The sequence below is a fragment of the Coregonus clupeaformis genome, chromosome 2 (genome assembly GCF_020615455.1).
Source record: "Coregonus clupeaformis isolate EN_2021a chromosome 2, ASM2061545v1, whole genome shotgun sequence".
NCBI classification, from domain to species: domain Eukaryota; kingdom Metazoa; phylum Chordata; class Actinopteri; order Salmoniformes; family Salmonidae; genus Coregonus; species Coregonus clupeaformis.
This window is the reverse complement of record NC_059193.1, coordinates 27,428,626-27,443,729: the sequence shown is the minus strand read 5'-3', so window position 1 is coordinate 27,443,729 and position 15,104 is coordinate 27,428,626. Positions and strand designations below refer to the sequence as shown.

General features: G+C 45.1%; 1 protein-coding gene across 4 annotated transcripts in view; it reads right to left on the bottom strand.

Annotated features, from left to right (window-relative positions):
* Positions 1–15,104, bottom strand: part of LOC121532656 (testican-1) — a 290,839-nt gene that overhangs the window by 52,556 nt on the left and 223,179 nt on the right. For all 4 annotated transcript variants that reach the window (XM_041838443.1, XM_041838454.1, XM_041838446.1 and 1 more), the window contains one exon: positions 5,078–5,204. In XM_041838443.1, coding sequence (XP_041694377.1) covers positions 5,078–5,204 — 127 coding nt within the window. The remainder of the gene's footprint in view (positions 1–5,077; positions 5,205–15,104) is intronic.

Here is a 15,104-nt window from a genome sequence, read left to right as displayed (position 1 = left end):
AGAGAGAGAGAGAGAGAGGGGTATAGAGCAGACCTAACTCACTCTATTCAATTAATCAAAACAGGAACATCTTACATTTGGCTAGAAATTCAAAAGGAAATGATCTCAACAGAGAAAAATGTCCTCCTGTGTGCTACCTATACCCCCCTACTAGAATCCCCATACTTTAATGAAGACAGCTTCTCGATCCTGGAGGGGGAAATCAATCACTTCCAGGCCCAGGGACATGTACTAGTCTGTGGCGACCTAAATGCCAGAACTGGACAAGAAACTGACACCCTCAGCACACAGGGAGACAAACACCTACCTGGAGGTGACAGCATTCCCTCCCCCATATGCCCCCCTAGGCACAACTACGACAACATTACCAACAAAAACGGGTCACAACTCCTGCAGCTCTGTCGCACGCTGGGTATGTACATAGTCAATGGTAGGCTTCGAGGAGACTCCTATGGTAGGTACACCTATAGCTCATCTCTTGGCAGTAGTACTGTAGACTACTTTATCACTGACCTCAACCCAGTGTCTCTCAGAGCGCTCACAGTCAGCCCACTGACACCCCTATCAGATCACAGCAAAATCACAGTCTACTTGAACAGAGCAATACTCAATCATGAGGCATCAAAGCCAAAGGAACTGAATAATATTAAGATATGCTATAGATGGAAGGAAAGTAGTGTAGAAACCTACCAAAAAACAATTAGGCGTCCACTGCCCACACTACCTGCGCCACAATGCAGGAGGCCGGGAGTATGGGGGTGTTATCTATGGGACTTTCCTCTGTGTCGTACAGCCGTGACAGTGCGTCTGCCTTCCCATTCTTTGTGCCTGGTATGTATGACAGCGTGAAATCAAACCGGAGAGGGTTCAGTCTCCTCGCTGCCTGGATGTACTCCAGGTTACGGTTGTCAGTCCAGACGAGGAAAGGGTGTTTCGCCCCCTCGAGCCAGTGCCTCCATGCGGTCAGGGCTCTGACAACAGCCAACAGCTCCCGATCACCAAAGTCGTAGTTCTGCTCCGCCGGGCTGAGCTTCTTTGAGGAAAGAAGGCACAGGGGCGGAGCTTGGGTGGCGTGCCCGAGCGTTGGGAAAGGACAGTGCCTACCTGGGGGGATGCGAGAGTGCCCTGCCTGCCGCCTCCAGACCCGGAAGAACCCTGACGACAGCGTGCAGCAGAATGTCCTCTCCTGCCACAAGAGTGACACTGGAGCTGTCGCCCTCCATTCTCCCGGATCTCCCCGGGGGTGGTGGTTGAAGGCTGCCCGGAAGAGTCTAGCGAACACCCCGTAGTTGTCCAACGCATCTCCTCCTTCACTCCAGACCGCGTTGGCCCACTCCAGGGCTTTCCCCGAGAGGTAGGAGACGTGGGCGGACACCTTCTGATGGTCGAAAATGGTCGAAAAATAGAGGTCCAGCTGCAGGAGGAATCCCTGGCAACGGGCCGTTGTCCCGTCGTACTCCCTCGGTTGTGATAGGTGAATCCCTCTGGGCGCTGGGGTGTGGGTGGCTGGATACAAAGTAGCTCCACCGAGCTAGAGTCACCTCCACAATAACTAATCACACACAAAGACAGGGGGGCAGAGGGAACACTTATACAGGTACTAATGAGGAGATATGAACCAGGTGTGTGTAATAAACAAGACAAAACAAATGGAATGATGAGATGAGGAGCGGTAGTGGCTAGAAGGCCGGTGACAACGAACTCCGAAGCCTGCCCGAACAAGGAGAGGAGGCAGCTTCGGAGGAAGTCATGACAGCTGATGATCTGGTGCTTCTGTCCCCAACCAAGGAGGGCCTAGATCTTCTGCATAGACTCTGTCAGACCTGGGCCCTGACAGTAAATCTCAGTAAGACAAAATGTATGGTGTTCCAAAAAAGGTCCAGTTGCCAGAACCACAAGTACAAATTCCATCAAAAAAACGTACATACCTATGGCTAAACATCAGCGCCACAGGTAAGTTCCACAAAGCTGTGAACGATCTGAGAGGCAAGAAGGGCATTCTATGCCACATAAAATTCGACATACCAATTAGGATCTGGCTAAAAATACTTGAATAAGTTATAGAACCCATTGCCCTTTATGGTTGTGAGGTCTGGGGTCCGCTCACCAACCAAGAATTCACAAAATGGAACAAACACCAACTTGAGACTCTGCATGCAGAATTCTGCAAAAATATCCTCTGTGTACAACGTAAAACACCAAATAATGCATGCAGTGCAGAATTAGGCCGATACCAGCTAATTATCAAAATCCAGAAAAGACCAGTTAAATTCTACAACCACCTAAAAGGAAGCGATTCCCAAACCTTCCATAACAAAGCCATCACCTACAGAGATATGAACCTGGAGAAGAGTCCCCTAAGCAAGCTGGTCCTGGGGCTCTGTTCACAAACACAAACAGACCCCACAAAGCCCCAGGACAGCAACAGAATTAGACCCATCCAAGTCATGAGAAAACAAAAAGAGAATTACTTGACACATAGGAAAGAATTGACAAAAAAAAAACTGAGCAAACTAGAATGCTATTTGGCCCTAAACAGAGAGTACACAGTGGCAGAATACCTGACCACTATGACAGACCCAAAATTAAGGAAAACTTTGACAATGTACAGACTCAGTGAGCATAGCCTTGCTATTGATAAAGGCCGCCGTAGGCAGACAAGGCTCTCAAGAGAAGACAGGCTATGTGCACACTGCCCACAAAATAAGGTGGAAACTGAGCTGCACTTCCTAACCTCCATATTAGAGAAACATATTTCCCTCAGATTACATAGACCCACAAAGAATTCAAAAACAAATCAAATTTGGATAAACTCCCATAAATACCACAGTGTGCAATCACAGCAGCAAGATTTGTGACCTGTTGGCACAAGAAAAGGGCAACCAGTGAAGAACAAACAACATTGTAAATACAACCTATATTTATGTTTATTTATTTTCCTTTTTGTACTTTAACTATTTGCACATCATTATAACACTGTATATGTCTTTATTCTTTTGGAACTTTTGTTAGTGTAATGTTTACTGTTAATAGTTTTTTTCACTTTTGTTTATTATCTATTTCACTTGCTTTGGCAATGTAAACATATGTGTCCCATGCCAATAAAGCCCTTAAATTGAAATTGAATTGAACTGACAAGAGAGACAGAGAGAGAGAGTGAGACAGAGAGAGACAGAGGGGGCGGGGGAGAGAGAGAGAGAGAGAGAGAGAGAGAGAGAGAGAGAGGAGAGTTTAGAAAGAGTGTTTGGAGAGAAGTGGAGAAGTGGAATGAATCAGAAGAGAGGAGCGATTTAATGGGCTTTACTCTGCAGGCTACTGTCTCTCCAGAGATAACAGCATCATTCTGATAATAGGATCTGGAGTGTGTGTGTGTGTGTGTGTGTGTGTGTGTATAAGTGTATGCATGTGAGAATCCAACATCATTCCACACACTCTATAAGAGCACCACACTATAAGGACCGGATTGTTAGCCCAGGCGGTAACCACTATATTGCTGTTAGTCTCAGTAAAGACGACATCGCTCTACCAGCTAACTGAGGCCACACATTTATCCAGACCAGACAGAGGTAGCAGGGGAAGGAGAGAGGAGAGAGGGACACCCCTGCCACCCATTTGCTCCTCTCCTCGCTCTCTCTCTGATGAAGAGTGACACCCCAATCGTATTCTCTACTTCTGGAGTGGACCAGGCAAAGGGGAGAGAAGGAGGGATATAAGGTGTGTGTGTGAGTGTGTATGTGAGAGAGAGAGTGTGTGAGTGTGTGTGTGAGAGAGAGTGTGTGTGTGTGTGTTAACAACAGAACCCCCACGAGGACTAATTGATCTCTGTAAAGCTTTATGGCCAAGGCTCGACTCCCTCAAGTAAGAGGAGGGGAGAAGAGGGGAGAAGAGAGGAAAAGAGGGGAGAAGAGGGGAGAAGAGGGGAAAAGACAAGAGAGGAGAAGAGAGGAGAAGAGGGGAGAAGAGAGGAGAAGAGGGGAGAAGAGGGGAGAAGAGGGGAGAAGAGAGGAGAAGAGGGGAGAAGAGGGGAGAAGAGGGGAGCAGAGAGAAGAATGGGGAGAAGAGAGGAGAAGAGGGGAGAAGTGGGGAGAAGAGAGGAGAAGAGAGGAGAAGAGGGGAGAAGAGAGGAGAAGAGGGGAGAAGAGAAGAGGGGTGAAGAGGGGAGAAGAGAGGAGAGGATAGGAGAAGAAGGGAGAAGAGAGGAGAAGAGGGGAGAAGGGGGGAGAAGAGGGGAGAAGGGGGGAGAAGAGAGGAGAAGGGGGGAGAAGAGGGGAGAAGAGAGGAAAAGAGAGGAGAGGAGAAGAGGGAGAGGGCGTTTTTCTCCAAACTAAGGACTGTGGAATCAAATATAGCCGGTGGACACAGTTCATCCTCTGCATCATCCATCATGGCTGCCATGCTCATTTACGGAACATCGCCATTCCAAAGCGCTCTCTTTGTGTGTGTGTGTGTGTGTGTGTGTGCGTGTCAGTGTGTGTGTGTGAGTGTCAGTGTGTGTGTGTGTGTGTGTGTGTGTCTGCATGCGTGTGTGCGTGTGTGTGTGTGTGACAAGGAGAGAAGGGGGTAGGGGAGGGAGGCTGGCTGAGGTGATGGAGGGTGGTGAAGGGTGGATAGCTTTTTTCCCATGCTCAGATAATTCTGGCTGAGCTAACGTTTGACCTTGCTGTCATTCATGTTATAACTTTACAGATGCTGCAAAGATCGTCATTGTCAGACTGCTACATGCTACAAAGTACAAACATACCCCCCCTTCTGATCGTTGTGGGAGTATGCGCGAATCACTCGAGGTGAAGCAGTTTAAGCACCGCCTTCGCCCAATCCTGATACTTCCAAATAACCAGTGACGAAAACCCCAAAACCAGAACTACTGCTGCTCGGATCTCACGCATCCCATTCAGTCCTGGCAGATTCTCTCAGTCTACACGCAGAACCTTCCCACGGGAGATTAGTAGATGAATGACTATAAATGACTGTAATGCTATGAACAGCCAAACAAGAGAGATAAAAGAAAGAGAGAAAGAGGGAGAGAGCAAGAGGGAGAGTGAGTGAAGAAGATGGGGTGGGGTTCAATGTGTCTCACCTTGGAGGAGTAGGTGTGTCCGTCAGAGCCACACACAGGGCCGGGGTGGATGACAGGGCATGGCCTACACTTCCCATGGGCCCCTGCCCAGTGTTTCTGGGCCAAGCTTCCTTTCCTCGGTTTCACACTGTGAGAGAGTGAGAGAGTGAGAGAGTGAGAGAGTTGAGTTTTTATAAAACCTTTATTTTATACTCAAGTGTTAACACAAATAATGGCACACTGCCTTTTCAGAAATGAAACAAATGTAATTCCTAAATAAAAATTAAAACATACAAATAAATTCAGTAAAAATACAAAAAAGCATATATATACATTCAACTCATTTAATCAACAAAAAATAGTTTCCCCTCCCTCCACAAAACAAACCACTCCTTCATAAGCCCACTTCTCCTCAAACAATGGGAGATCTTTTCCAGCCGAGAAGAACTCAAAATCCACTTTTATTCTCGCTTTCACTAATCCTTTAAAAACACATGTTACATCCTGCCCATATCCCGTTTCCTACTCAGAAAAATGTACATCTTAGCTTGTCCCAAAATACAATTTAACAGTTGACATTTTCTTTTCGGTTGCTTACTATATTGAAACCTCAAAATAAAAACAGTGTTATCGAAAATCTCCCCTACAACTTTAAACAAAGAATCCAGCATTTCCAAGAGAGGCTTTATCATTTCACACTCCATAAAACAGTGAACAATGGTTTCTCTTATATTACAAAAAGGACATCCATCTCCAAAATCTGAGTTAATAACAGATACAAAAGCATTAACTGCAATGATGCCATGCCAAACCCTCCATTGCATTTCACCAGTACCCTTTTGTAACGGAGGCTTGTACAGTACATTGCTCTCCATGCTGGCTTTACCTTGTCTTCAATGCTCAATTTTACCCTCCATGGAGTGTCTTTTCTATTTTTCAATGTATCTTTATTCAACACCTTGACACACCCCCTATATAAAAGTATTTCCCATTCACCTCATCCAAACCCACCTCTTCCAACCCTCTCAAATCCAGTAATAACACCTTTTTTTTCTGACTCTGGGATATTGGGTGTAATCCCTAGTCTTGGAAATGAGACGTTTTCATCTTGTACCTTCTTCTTGTGACTATTAAGCATACCTACTCTTCTGCTGACCGAGCCTTCCTGCAGCTTCCCAGCAGTTGTCCGACAATCCTTTCCGACCTCACCCCCAAATGTTCAGCCACCCGTCTTCCATCCATTAAGGTGGGCCCAGTCATGGCCATTAACTGTTTTAAGGTAATGATTTTGCCCTTCACCAGAATCTTGGAGAAATGTGGAACAGCTGCAGTTGTACAATCCAGTCTTGCCCCATACACCAGAGGTTCCTCCAACAGCCAATGCACTGACTCTGCTGAAGTGCGTCTGGACACCTTCATTATGCTCCACACCCTAAGAAGGCCTCTGTAAAATGGAGGTACTCCCTCCCTAGAAATCTGGCTACTATCAACCAAACATAAAGTCTTCTTTAAACCTAATCCCCCAACCTGCTGTAATACAAGACCTGCCACCCCTCTCCAAACCACATTTTCCAGTCCATGAAGCAACCTTTGAATAAACTGAAACCGGAAAACAGCAGCCCTGCTAGCAAGATGTACAAGACCTTGCCCCCCTCCTCTTTTGACAAATACAAAACACTTTGTGGAACCCAATGATATTTATCCCAAAATAAATCTACAATAATCGCCTGTATCTTAGCCAGAAGGCCAGATGGTGGCTCTAAAACTGACAACCGATGCCACAGTGCAGAGGCAACCACATTGTTAACTATAATAGTGCACCCCCTATATGACATACGAGATAACAAACCAACGCCATCTCTTCATCCTCCCTTCCATCATTTCAACCACCCCAATCCAATTTTTTTCCATTGTCCCCTCATCTTCTAGGTACACTCCAAGATACTTAAAACCTCCCTTACACCATTCCAGCAAAGCCTTGATCCCTCCAGACCATTCTCCAATCTGTAAAGCACAACTTTTTTCCCAATTTACCTCTGCAGAGGATATTCCCCTAAAACGATCAACCATTAGACTCAAACTATCCACCTCCGCTTGATTTTTCACTAAAATAACTACATCATCACATAGGCTGAGAGACGAATAGGAGGAATATCCTCTGAAAGGTACACCCCTTCAATGCGACTTCTAATGCTATTTAGTAGTGTCTCTATAGCAATGGCATATAACATTCCAGACAAAGAACATCTCTGCCTAATACCTCTACATACTTTAAAAGGTGCACTCAAGCCACCGTTAACTTTCAATACACTTTCAATGTCACCATATATCACCCTTATCATGACAATAAAACCAGAGCTGAAACCAAACGCCTCAAAAGTGTGCCATAAGTATTGATGTTCAACTCTGTCAAATGCCTTTTCCTGATCAATTGAAATTAGACCAGCTTCCAACCCAATAGCCCTAGAGATGTCCAAAAAATCCAGAATCAGATAAATGTTATCCCCTATCTGCCTGCCGGGAACACAGTAGGACTGGTCCATATGTATGATTTACCCCATCACCTCCCTCAGCCTGTTGGACAAAGCCTTTGATAGGATCTTATAATCAGTGCACAATAAAGCCACCAGCCTCCAGTTCTTCACCTCTTTTGGGTCACCCTTTTTTGGCAGTAGGGTGAGGACAGCTCTTCTGCAGCTTATCGGTAGTAACCCTCCAGTCAAACTATCATTAACTACTGCTAGCCAATCCTCTCCCAACATAGCCCAAAAAGATACCCAGCAGGTCTGCCAATGCAGCTTTTTTCCTCTTGAGGGCCTGAGTATGGCCTCGATCTCCTGTGGTCTCAACCAACGTCAGGAGTTCCACTATTTCAGACTCTATGGCTTTCATTGATCTGGTGATGTCTTTGGTGAAATTCCTCGTGTATTGATTACAGAATTGTTGAATCTGGACTTTCCCTATATCCCACCACTGTTGAAGGGATACAAAACTGGCCTTTTGAGACCTCCACCTCTCCCAGAAAAAACTAAAATATTTCCTGAAGTGAGCATCACTCAATAAAGTTATACTGAAATGCCAGTATACACTTTTGGGTTTTACAGCGTTAATGAACACCACCTCTGTTATTAAACAATGATCCGAAAATCCCACTGGGGTTATCACTTGATTTACAGACCGGAGATTGATCAAATCAAATCAAATTTTATTTGCCACATGCGCCGAATACAACAGGTGTAGACATCACCGTGAAATGCTTACTTACAGCCCTTAAACAACAATACATGTATTATTTATAAAAAAAGTAAAATAAATCAACAACAACAAAAAAGTGTTGAGAAAAAAAGAGCAGAAGTAAAATAAAATAACAGTAGGGAGGCTATATACAGGGGGGTACCGGTGCAGATTCAATGTGCGGGGACACCGGCTAGTTGAGGTAGTTGAGGTAATATGTACATGTGGGTAGAGTTAAAGTGACTATGCATAAATAATTAACAGAGTAGCAGCAGCATAAAAAGTTGGGGTGGGGGTGGGGGGACAGTGCAAGTAGTCCGGGTAGCCATGATTAGCTGTTCAGGAGTCTTATGGCTTGGGGGTAGAAGCTGTTGAGAAGCCTTTTGGACCTAGACTTGGTGCTCCGGTACCGCTTACCGTGCGGTAGCAGAGAGAACAGTCTATGACTAGGGTGGCTGGAGTATTTGACAATTTTGAGGGCCTTCCTCTGACACCGCCTGGTATAGAGATCCTGGATGGCAGGAAGCTTGGCCCCAGTGATGTACTGGGCCGTACGCACTACCCTCTGTAGTGCCTTGAGGTCGGAGGCCGAGCAGTTGCCATACCAGGCGGTGATGCAACCAGTCAGGATGCTCTCGATGGTGCAGCTGTATAACTTTTTGAGGATCTGAGGACCCCCGTCAAATCTTTTCAGTCTCCTGAGGGGGAATAGGCTTTGTCGTGCCCTCTTCACGACTGTCTTGGTGTGTTTGGATCATGATAGTTCGTTGGTGATGTGGACACCAAGGAACTTGAAGCGCTCAACCTGTTCCACTACAGCCCCGTCGATGAGAATGGGGGTGTGCTCAGTCCTCTTTTTTTTTCCTGTAGTCCACAATCATCTCCTTTGTCTTGGTCACGTTGAGGGAGAGGTTGTTATCCTGGCACCACACGGCCAGGTCTCTGACCTCCTCCCTATAGGCTGTCTCATCGTTGTCGGTGATCAGGCCTACCACTGTTGTGTCATCAGCAAACTTAATGATGGTGTTGGAGTGCCTGGCCATGCAGTCATGGGTGAACAGGGAGTACAGGAGGGGACTGAGCACGCACCCCTGAGGGGCCCCCGTGTTGAGGATCAGCGTGGCAGATGTGTTGTTACCTACCCTTACCACCTGGGGGCGGCCCGTCAGGAAGTCCAGGATCCAGTTGCAGAGGGAGGTGTTTAGTCCCAGGATCCTTAGCTTAGTGATGAGCTTTGAGGGCACTATGGTGTTGAACGCTGAGCTGTAGTCAATGAATAGCATTCTCACGTAGGTGTTCCTCTTGTCCAGGTGGGAAAGGGCAGTGTGGAGTGCAAGAGAGATTGCATCATCTGTGGATATGTTGGGGCGGTATGCAAATTGGAGTGCACTTTCAACGCACTTCATGGCTACATACGTGAGTGCTACGGGTCGGTAGTCATTTAGGCAGGTTATCGTAGTGTCCTTGGGCACGGGGACTATGGTAGCCTGCTTGAAACATGTTGGTATTACAGACTCAGTCAGGGACATGTTGAAAATGTCAGTGAAGACACTTGCCAGTTGGTCAGCACATGCTCGGAGTACACGTCCTGGTAATCCGTCTGGCCCTACGGCCTTGTGAATGTTGACCTGCTTAAAAGTCTTACTCACATCGGCTACGGAGAGCGTGATCACATAGTCTTCCGGAACAGCTGGTGCTCTTATGCATGCTTCAGTGTTGCTTGCCTCGAAGCGAGCATAGAAGTGGTTTAGGTCGTCTGGTAGGCTTGTGTCACTGGGCAGCTTGCGGCTGTGCTTCCCTTTGTAGTCTGTAATAGTTTTCAAGCCCTGCCACATCCAACGAGCGTCAGAGCCGGTGTAGTACGATTCAATCTTAGTCCTGTATTGACTCTTTGCCTGTTTGATGGTTGTCTGAGGGCATAGCAGGATTTCTTATAAGCGTCCGGGTTAGAGTCCCACTCCTTGAAATCAGCAGCTCTACCCTTTAGCTCAGTGCGGATGTTGCCTGTAATCCATGGCTTCTGGTTGGGGTATGAACGTACGGTCACTGTGGGGACGACGTCATCGATGCACTTATTGATGAAGCCAGTGACTGATGTGGTGTACTCCTCAATGCTCTCTGAAGAATCCCGGAACATGTTCCAGTCTGTGCTAGCAAAACAGTCCTGTAGCTTAGCATCTGTGTCATCTGACCACTTTTTTATTAACCGAGTCACTGGTGCTTCCTGCTTTAGTTTTTGCTTATAATCAGGAATCAGGAGGATAGAGTTATGGTCAGATTTGCCAAATGGAGGGCGAGGGAGAGCTTTGTATGCGTCTCTGTGTGTCACGTTCGTTTAAGGACGGGTCAGACCAAGGCGCAGCGTGAAATGCATACATGTTTATTAAAAGAATAAACACACGAACAAAACAACGAAACGTGAAGTCCTCAGGCTAAACACAATACAAGCCTCTACACAGAACAAAATCCCACAACCACTGATTGCCAACAGGCTACTTAAGTATGATCCCCAATCAGAGAAAACGAGCGATAGCTGCCTCTGATTGGGAATCACACCCGGCCAAACATAGAAACACACAACATAGAATGCAAACATAGAAATACTAACATAGATATCCACACCCTGACTCAACATACTAGAGTCCCAAAAGTCAGGGCGTGACACTGTGTGTGGAGTAAAGGTGGTCAAGAGTTTATTTCTATCTGGTTGCACATTTAACATGCTGGTAGAAATTAGGTAGAATGGATTTAAGTTTCCCTGCATTAAAGTCCCTGGCCACTAAGAGCGCTGCCTCTGGATGAGCATTTTCCTCTTTAGTTATAGCCTTATACAGCTCATTGAGTGCAATCTTGATGCCAGCATTGGTTTGTGGTGGTAAATAGACAGCTATAAAAATATAGATGAAAACTCTCTTGGTAAATAGTGTGGTCTACCGCTTATCATAAGATACTCTACCTCAGGCAAGCAAAACCTCTTGACTTCCTTAGTATTTGATTTTGTGCACCAGCTGTTGTTCACAAATATACACAGACCGCTACCCCTTGTCTTACCGGAGTCAGCCGCTCTATCCTGCCGATGTAGCGTATATCCCGTCAGCTGTATGTTGTCCATGTCGTCATTCAGCCACGACTCAGTGAAACATCAGATATTACAGTTTTTAATGTCCCGTTGGTAGGATAACCGTAATATTAGGTCATCTAATTTATTTTCAAATGATTGAACATTGGCTAATAGGATTGATGGAAGAGGCAGTTTACTTGCTCGCCATCGGATCCTTACAAGGAACCCCGACCTACGTCCACGATATCTCCGTCTCTTTCTCCTGTGAATGACAGGGATTTGGGCCTTGTCGGGTGTCTGTAGGATATCCTTCGCGTCCGACTCGTTGAAGAAAAAATCCTCGTCCAATACGAGGTGAGTAATCGCTGTCCTGATATCCAGAAGCTCTTTTTGGTTATAAGAGACGATGGCAGAAACATTATGTACAGAATAAATTACAAATAACGCGAAAAAACACACATAATAGTACAATTGGTTAGAGGGCTGTAAAACAGCAGCCATCTTCTCCGGCGCCATCATTGATGCTCAAAACAATAAAACCTATCTAAACTGGCCATAGAAATGGTGTTCTCTCTCACATGGGCCCAGGTGTACTGTCTCGTGCCTCCATGTTGACTCGGCCAAATATCACACAGTTCATGTGTTACAATGAGGCGTTTTAAAAAAGTCCTTGAGGCTATATGAGGTTCTTTGTGATTTCTATCTAAATCACTGACTGTGCAGTTAAAATCCCCAGCAATAAATAAATAATCTTCAGTATTACACATCTCAATGGTATTTCATAATGTCTCTAAAAAACATACCCTCTCAACTGCCACCACTGGGGCATATACATTTATCAGACACATAGTGATGTTTTCATACCTCGCTCTAACTATTAATAACCTCCCCTCAACTAACTATTCAACCCTTTTGAGAACTACACAACACTGTCCCCCCCCCCCCCACTCCTGTTGCCACATACAGTGGGGCAAAAAAGTATTTAGTCAGCCACCAATTGTGCAAGTTCTCCCACTTAAAAAGATGAGAGAGGCCTGTAATTTTCATCATATGTACACGTCAACTATGAAAGACAAAATGAGAAAAAAAAATCCAGAAAATCACATTATAGGATTTTTTATGAATTTATTTGCAAATTATGGTGGAAAATAGGTATTTGGTCAATAACAAAAGTTTTGTCAATACTTTGTTATATACCCTTTGTTGGCAATGACACAGGTCAAACGTTTTCTGTAAGTCTTCACAAGGTTTTCACACACTGTTGCTGGTATTGTGGCCCATTCCTCCATGCAGATCTCCTCTAGAGCAGTGATGTTTTGGGGCTGTCGCTGGGCAACACGGACTTTCAACTCCCTCCAAAGATTTTCTATGGGGTTGAGATCTGGAGACTGGCTAGGCCACTCCAGGACCTTGAAATGCTTCTTACGAAGCCACTCCTTCGTTGCCCGGGCGGTGTGTTTGGGATCATTGTCATGCTGAAAGACCCAGCCACGTTTCATCTTCAATGCCCTTGCTGATGGAAGGAGGTTTTCACTCAAAATCTCACGATACATGGCCCCATTCATTCTTTCCTTTACACGGATCAGTCGTCCTGGTCCCTTTGCAGAAAAACAGCCCCAAAGCATGATGTTTCCACCCCCATGCTTCACAGTAGGTATGGTGTTCTTTGGATGCAACTCAACATTCTTTGTCCTCCAAACACGACGAGTTGAGTTTTTACCAAAAAGTTATATTTTGGTTTCATCTGACCATATGACATTCTCCCAATCCTCTTCTGGATCATCCAAATGCACTCTAGCAAACTTCAGACGGGCCTGGACATGTACTGGCTTAAGCAGGGGGACACGTCTTGCACTGCAGGATTTGAGTCCCTGGTGGCGTAGTGTGTTACTGATGGTAGGCTTTGTTACTTTGGTCCCAGCTCTCTGCAGGTCATTCACTAGGTCCCCCCGTGTGGTTCTGGGATTTTTGCTCACCGTTCTTGTGATCAATTTGACCCCACGGGGTGAGATCTTGCGTGGAGCCCCAGATCGAGGGAGATTATCAGTGGTCTTGTATGTCTTCCATTTCCTAATAATTGCTCCCACAGTTGATTTCTTCAAACCAAGCTGCTTACCTATTGCAGATTCAGTCTTCCCAGGCTGAACAATTTTGTTTCTGGTGTCCTTTGACAGCTCTTTGGTCTTGGCCATAGTGGAGTTTGGAGTGTGACTGTTTGAGGTTGTGGACAGGTGTCTTTTATACTGATAACAAGTTCAAACAGGTGCCATTAATACAGGTAACGAGTGGAGGACAGAGGAGCCTCTTAAAGAAGAAGTTACAGGTCTGTGAGAGCCAGAAATCTTGCTTGTTTGTAGGTGACCAAATACATATTTTCCACCATAATTTGCAAATAAATTCATTAAAAACCCTACAATGTGATTTTCTGGATTTTTTTCTCAATTTGTCTGTCATAGTTGACGTGTACCTATGATGAAAATTACAGGCCTCTCTCATCTTTTTAAGTGGGAGAACTTGCACAATTGGTTTCTGACTAAATACTTTTTTTCCCCACTGTAACTTCATTTTCCATATTATTATGTGTTTCTTGTAGAAAACTTGTCACTTCCCTTTCCCCTAAATAACACATACACTACGGCTCTTTTTTTTTTATGTCACTTGCCCCATTTACGTTTAAAGAATAAATCTTAAAACTGCTCATGGATGGGAAAAAAATACAGAGGAAGACACAGAAACCACATCTCTTTACAGAGTTAAGGCTGCGACTAAACTCTTTAATTTCCTTTAGAATTTACATAACTTATCACTCTCGTGACCACTTTCTTGAGTCTAGCAATTTCAGGGCTTGTCAAACCTACCCCTGTTATTTTTGACATCAGAAACTTTGCTGATTCAATAAACAATTCACTTTCAGGAAAAAAATATGTTACATTATTATCCTGCATATATTTCTTCCCTTTTGTCAAATTCAGAAATTGACATACCTTCTCAATCCCATACCTCCCTTCCACCCCATTTATCTCACTATTTTGTTGTGACGCGTCAGATGACTCACTCTCGCTATCCTCCCCAGAAGAAAACTCCACCATCTCTACAACCTGTTTATCCTCAACTGATTTATCAATATCTACCTCCCTCTTAGAATTAGACCCTTCACCACCCCTTAAATTATTCCTCTTACTCCTCTGTACTTTGAAAACAGCTGCTTCCTTTTCCATTATTTCAATCTCCTCTTGACCTCCAATTTCATTTTCCAGCAACACCTCAGTGACCGCAGTCGCAATCTCACAGACTGTTTCCCCTCCCTTTTTGTTCTGATCTACCACAATTGCCCCCGTAGCCACACTGCTTTCCTTTCCTATTTTTCCAACCACATCTGCCCACCTTCTCCCTTCCCCTGCACCCTTAGCATGTTCATCCCTTCGCAGTGGTGCATTAGCTGCACCAGCACTAGAGCTGCTACCAGACGCTGCGCGCTCGTTCTCGGGACAATAACGTACCAAATGCCCCTCTCTTCCACAGCCAACGCATTTCATTGATTCAGTAGAAGCGTAGAAGACATAATTAAATCCATCAATATTAAAACTGAATGCTAAATTCAGTTTGTCAGTGTCCTTCTTTAAGATCATATGCACTTGTCTCCTACAGTGGGGAAAAAAGTATTTAGTCAGCCACCAATTGTGCAAGTTCTCCCACTTAAAAAGATGAGAGAGGCCTGTAATTTTCATCATAGGTACACGTCAACTATGACAG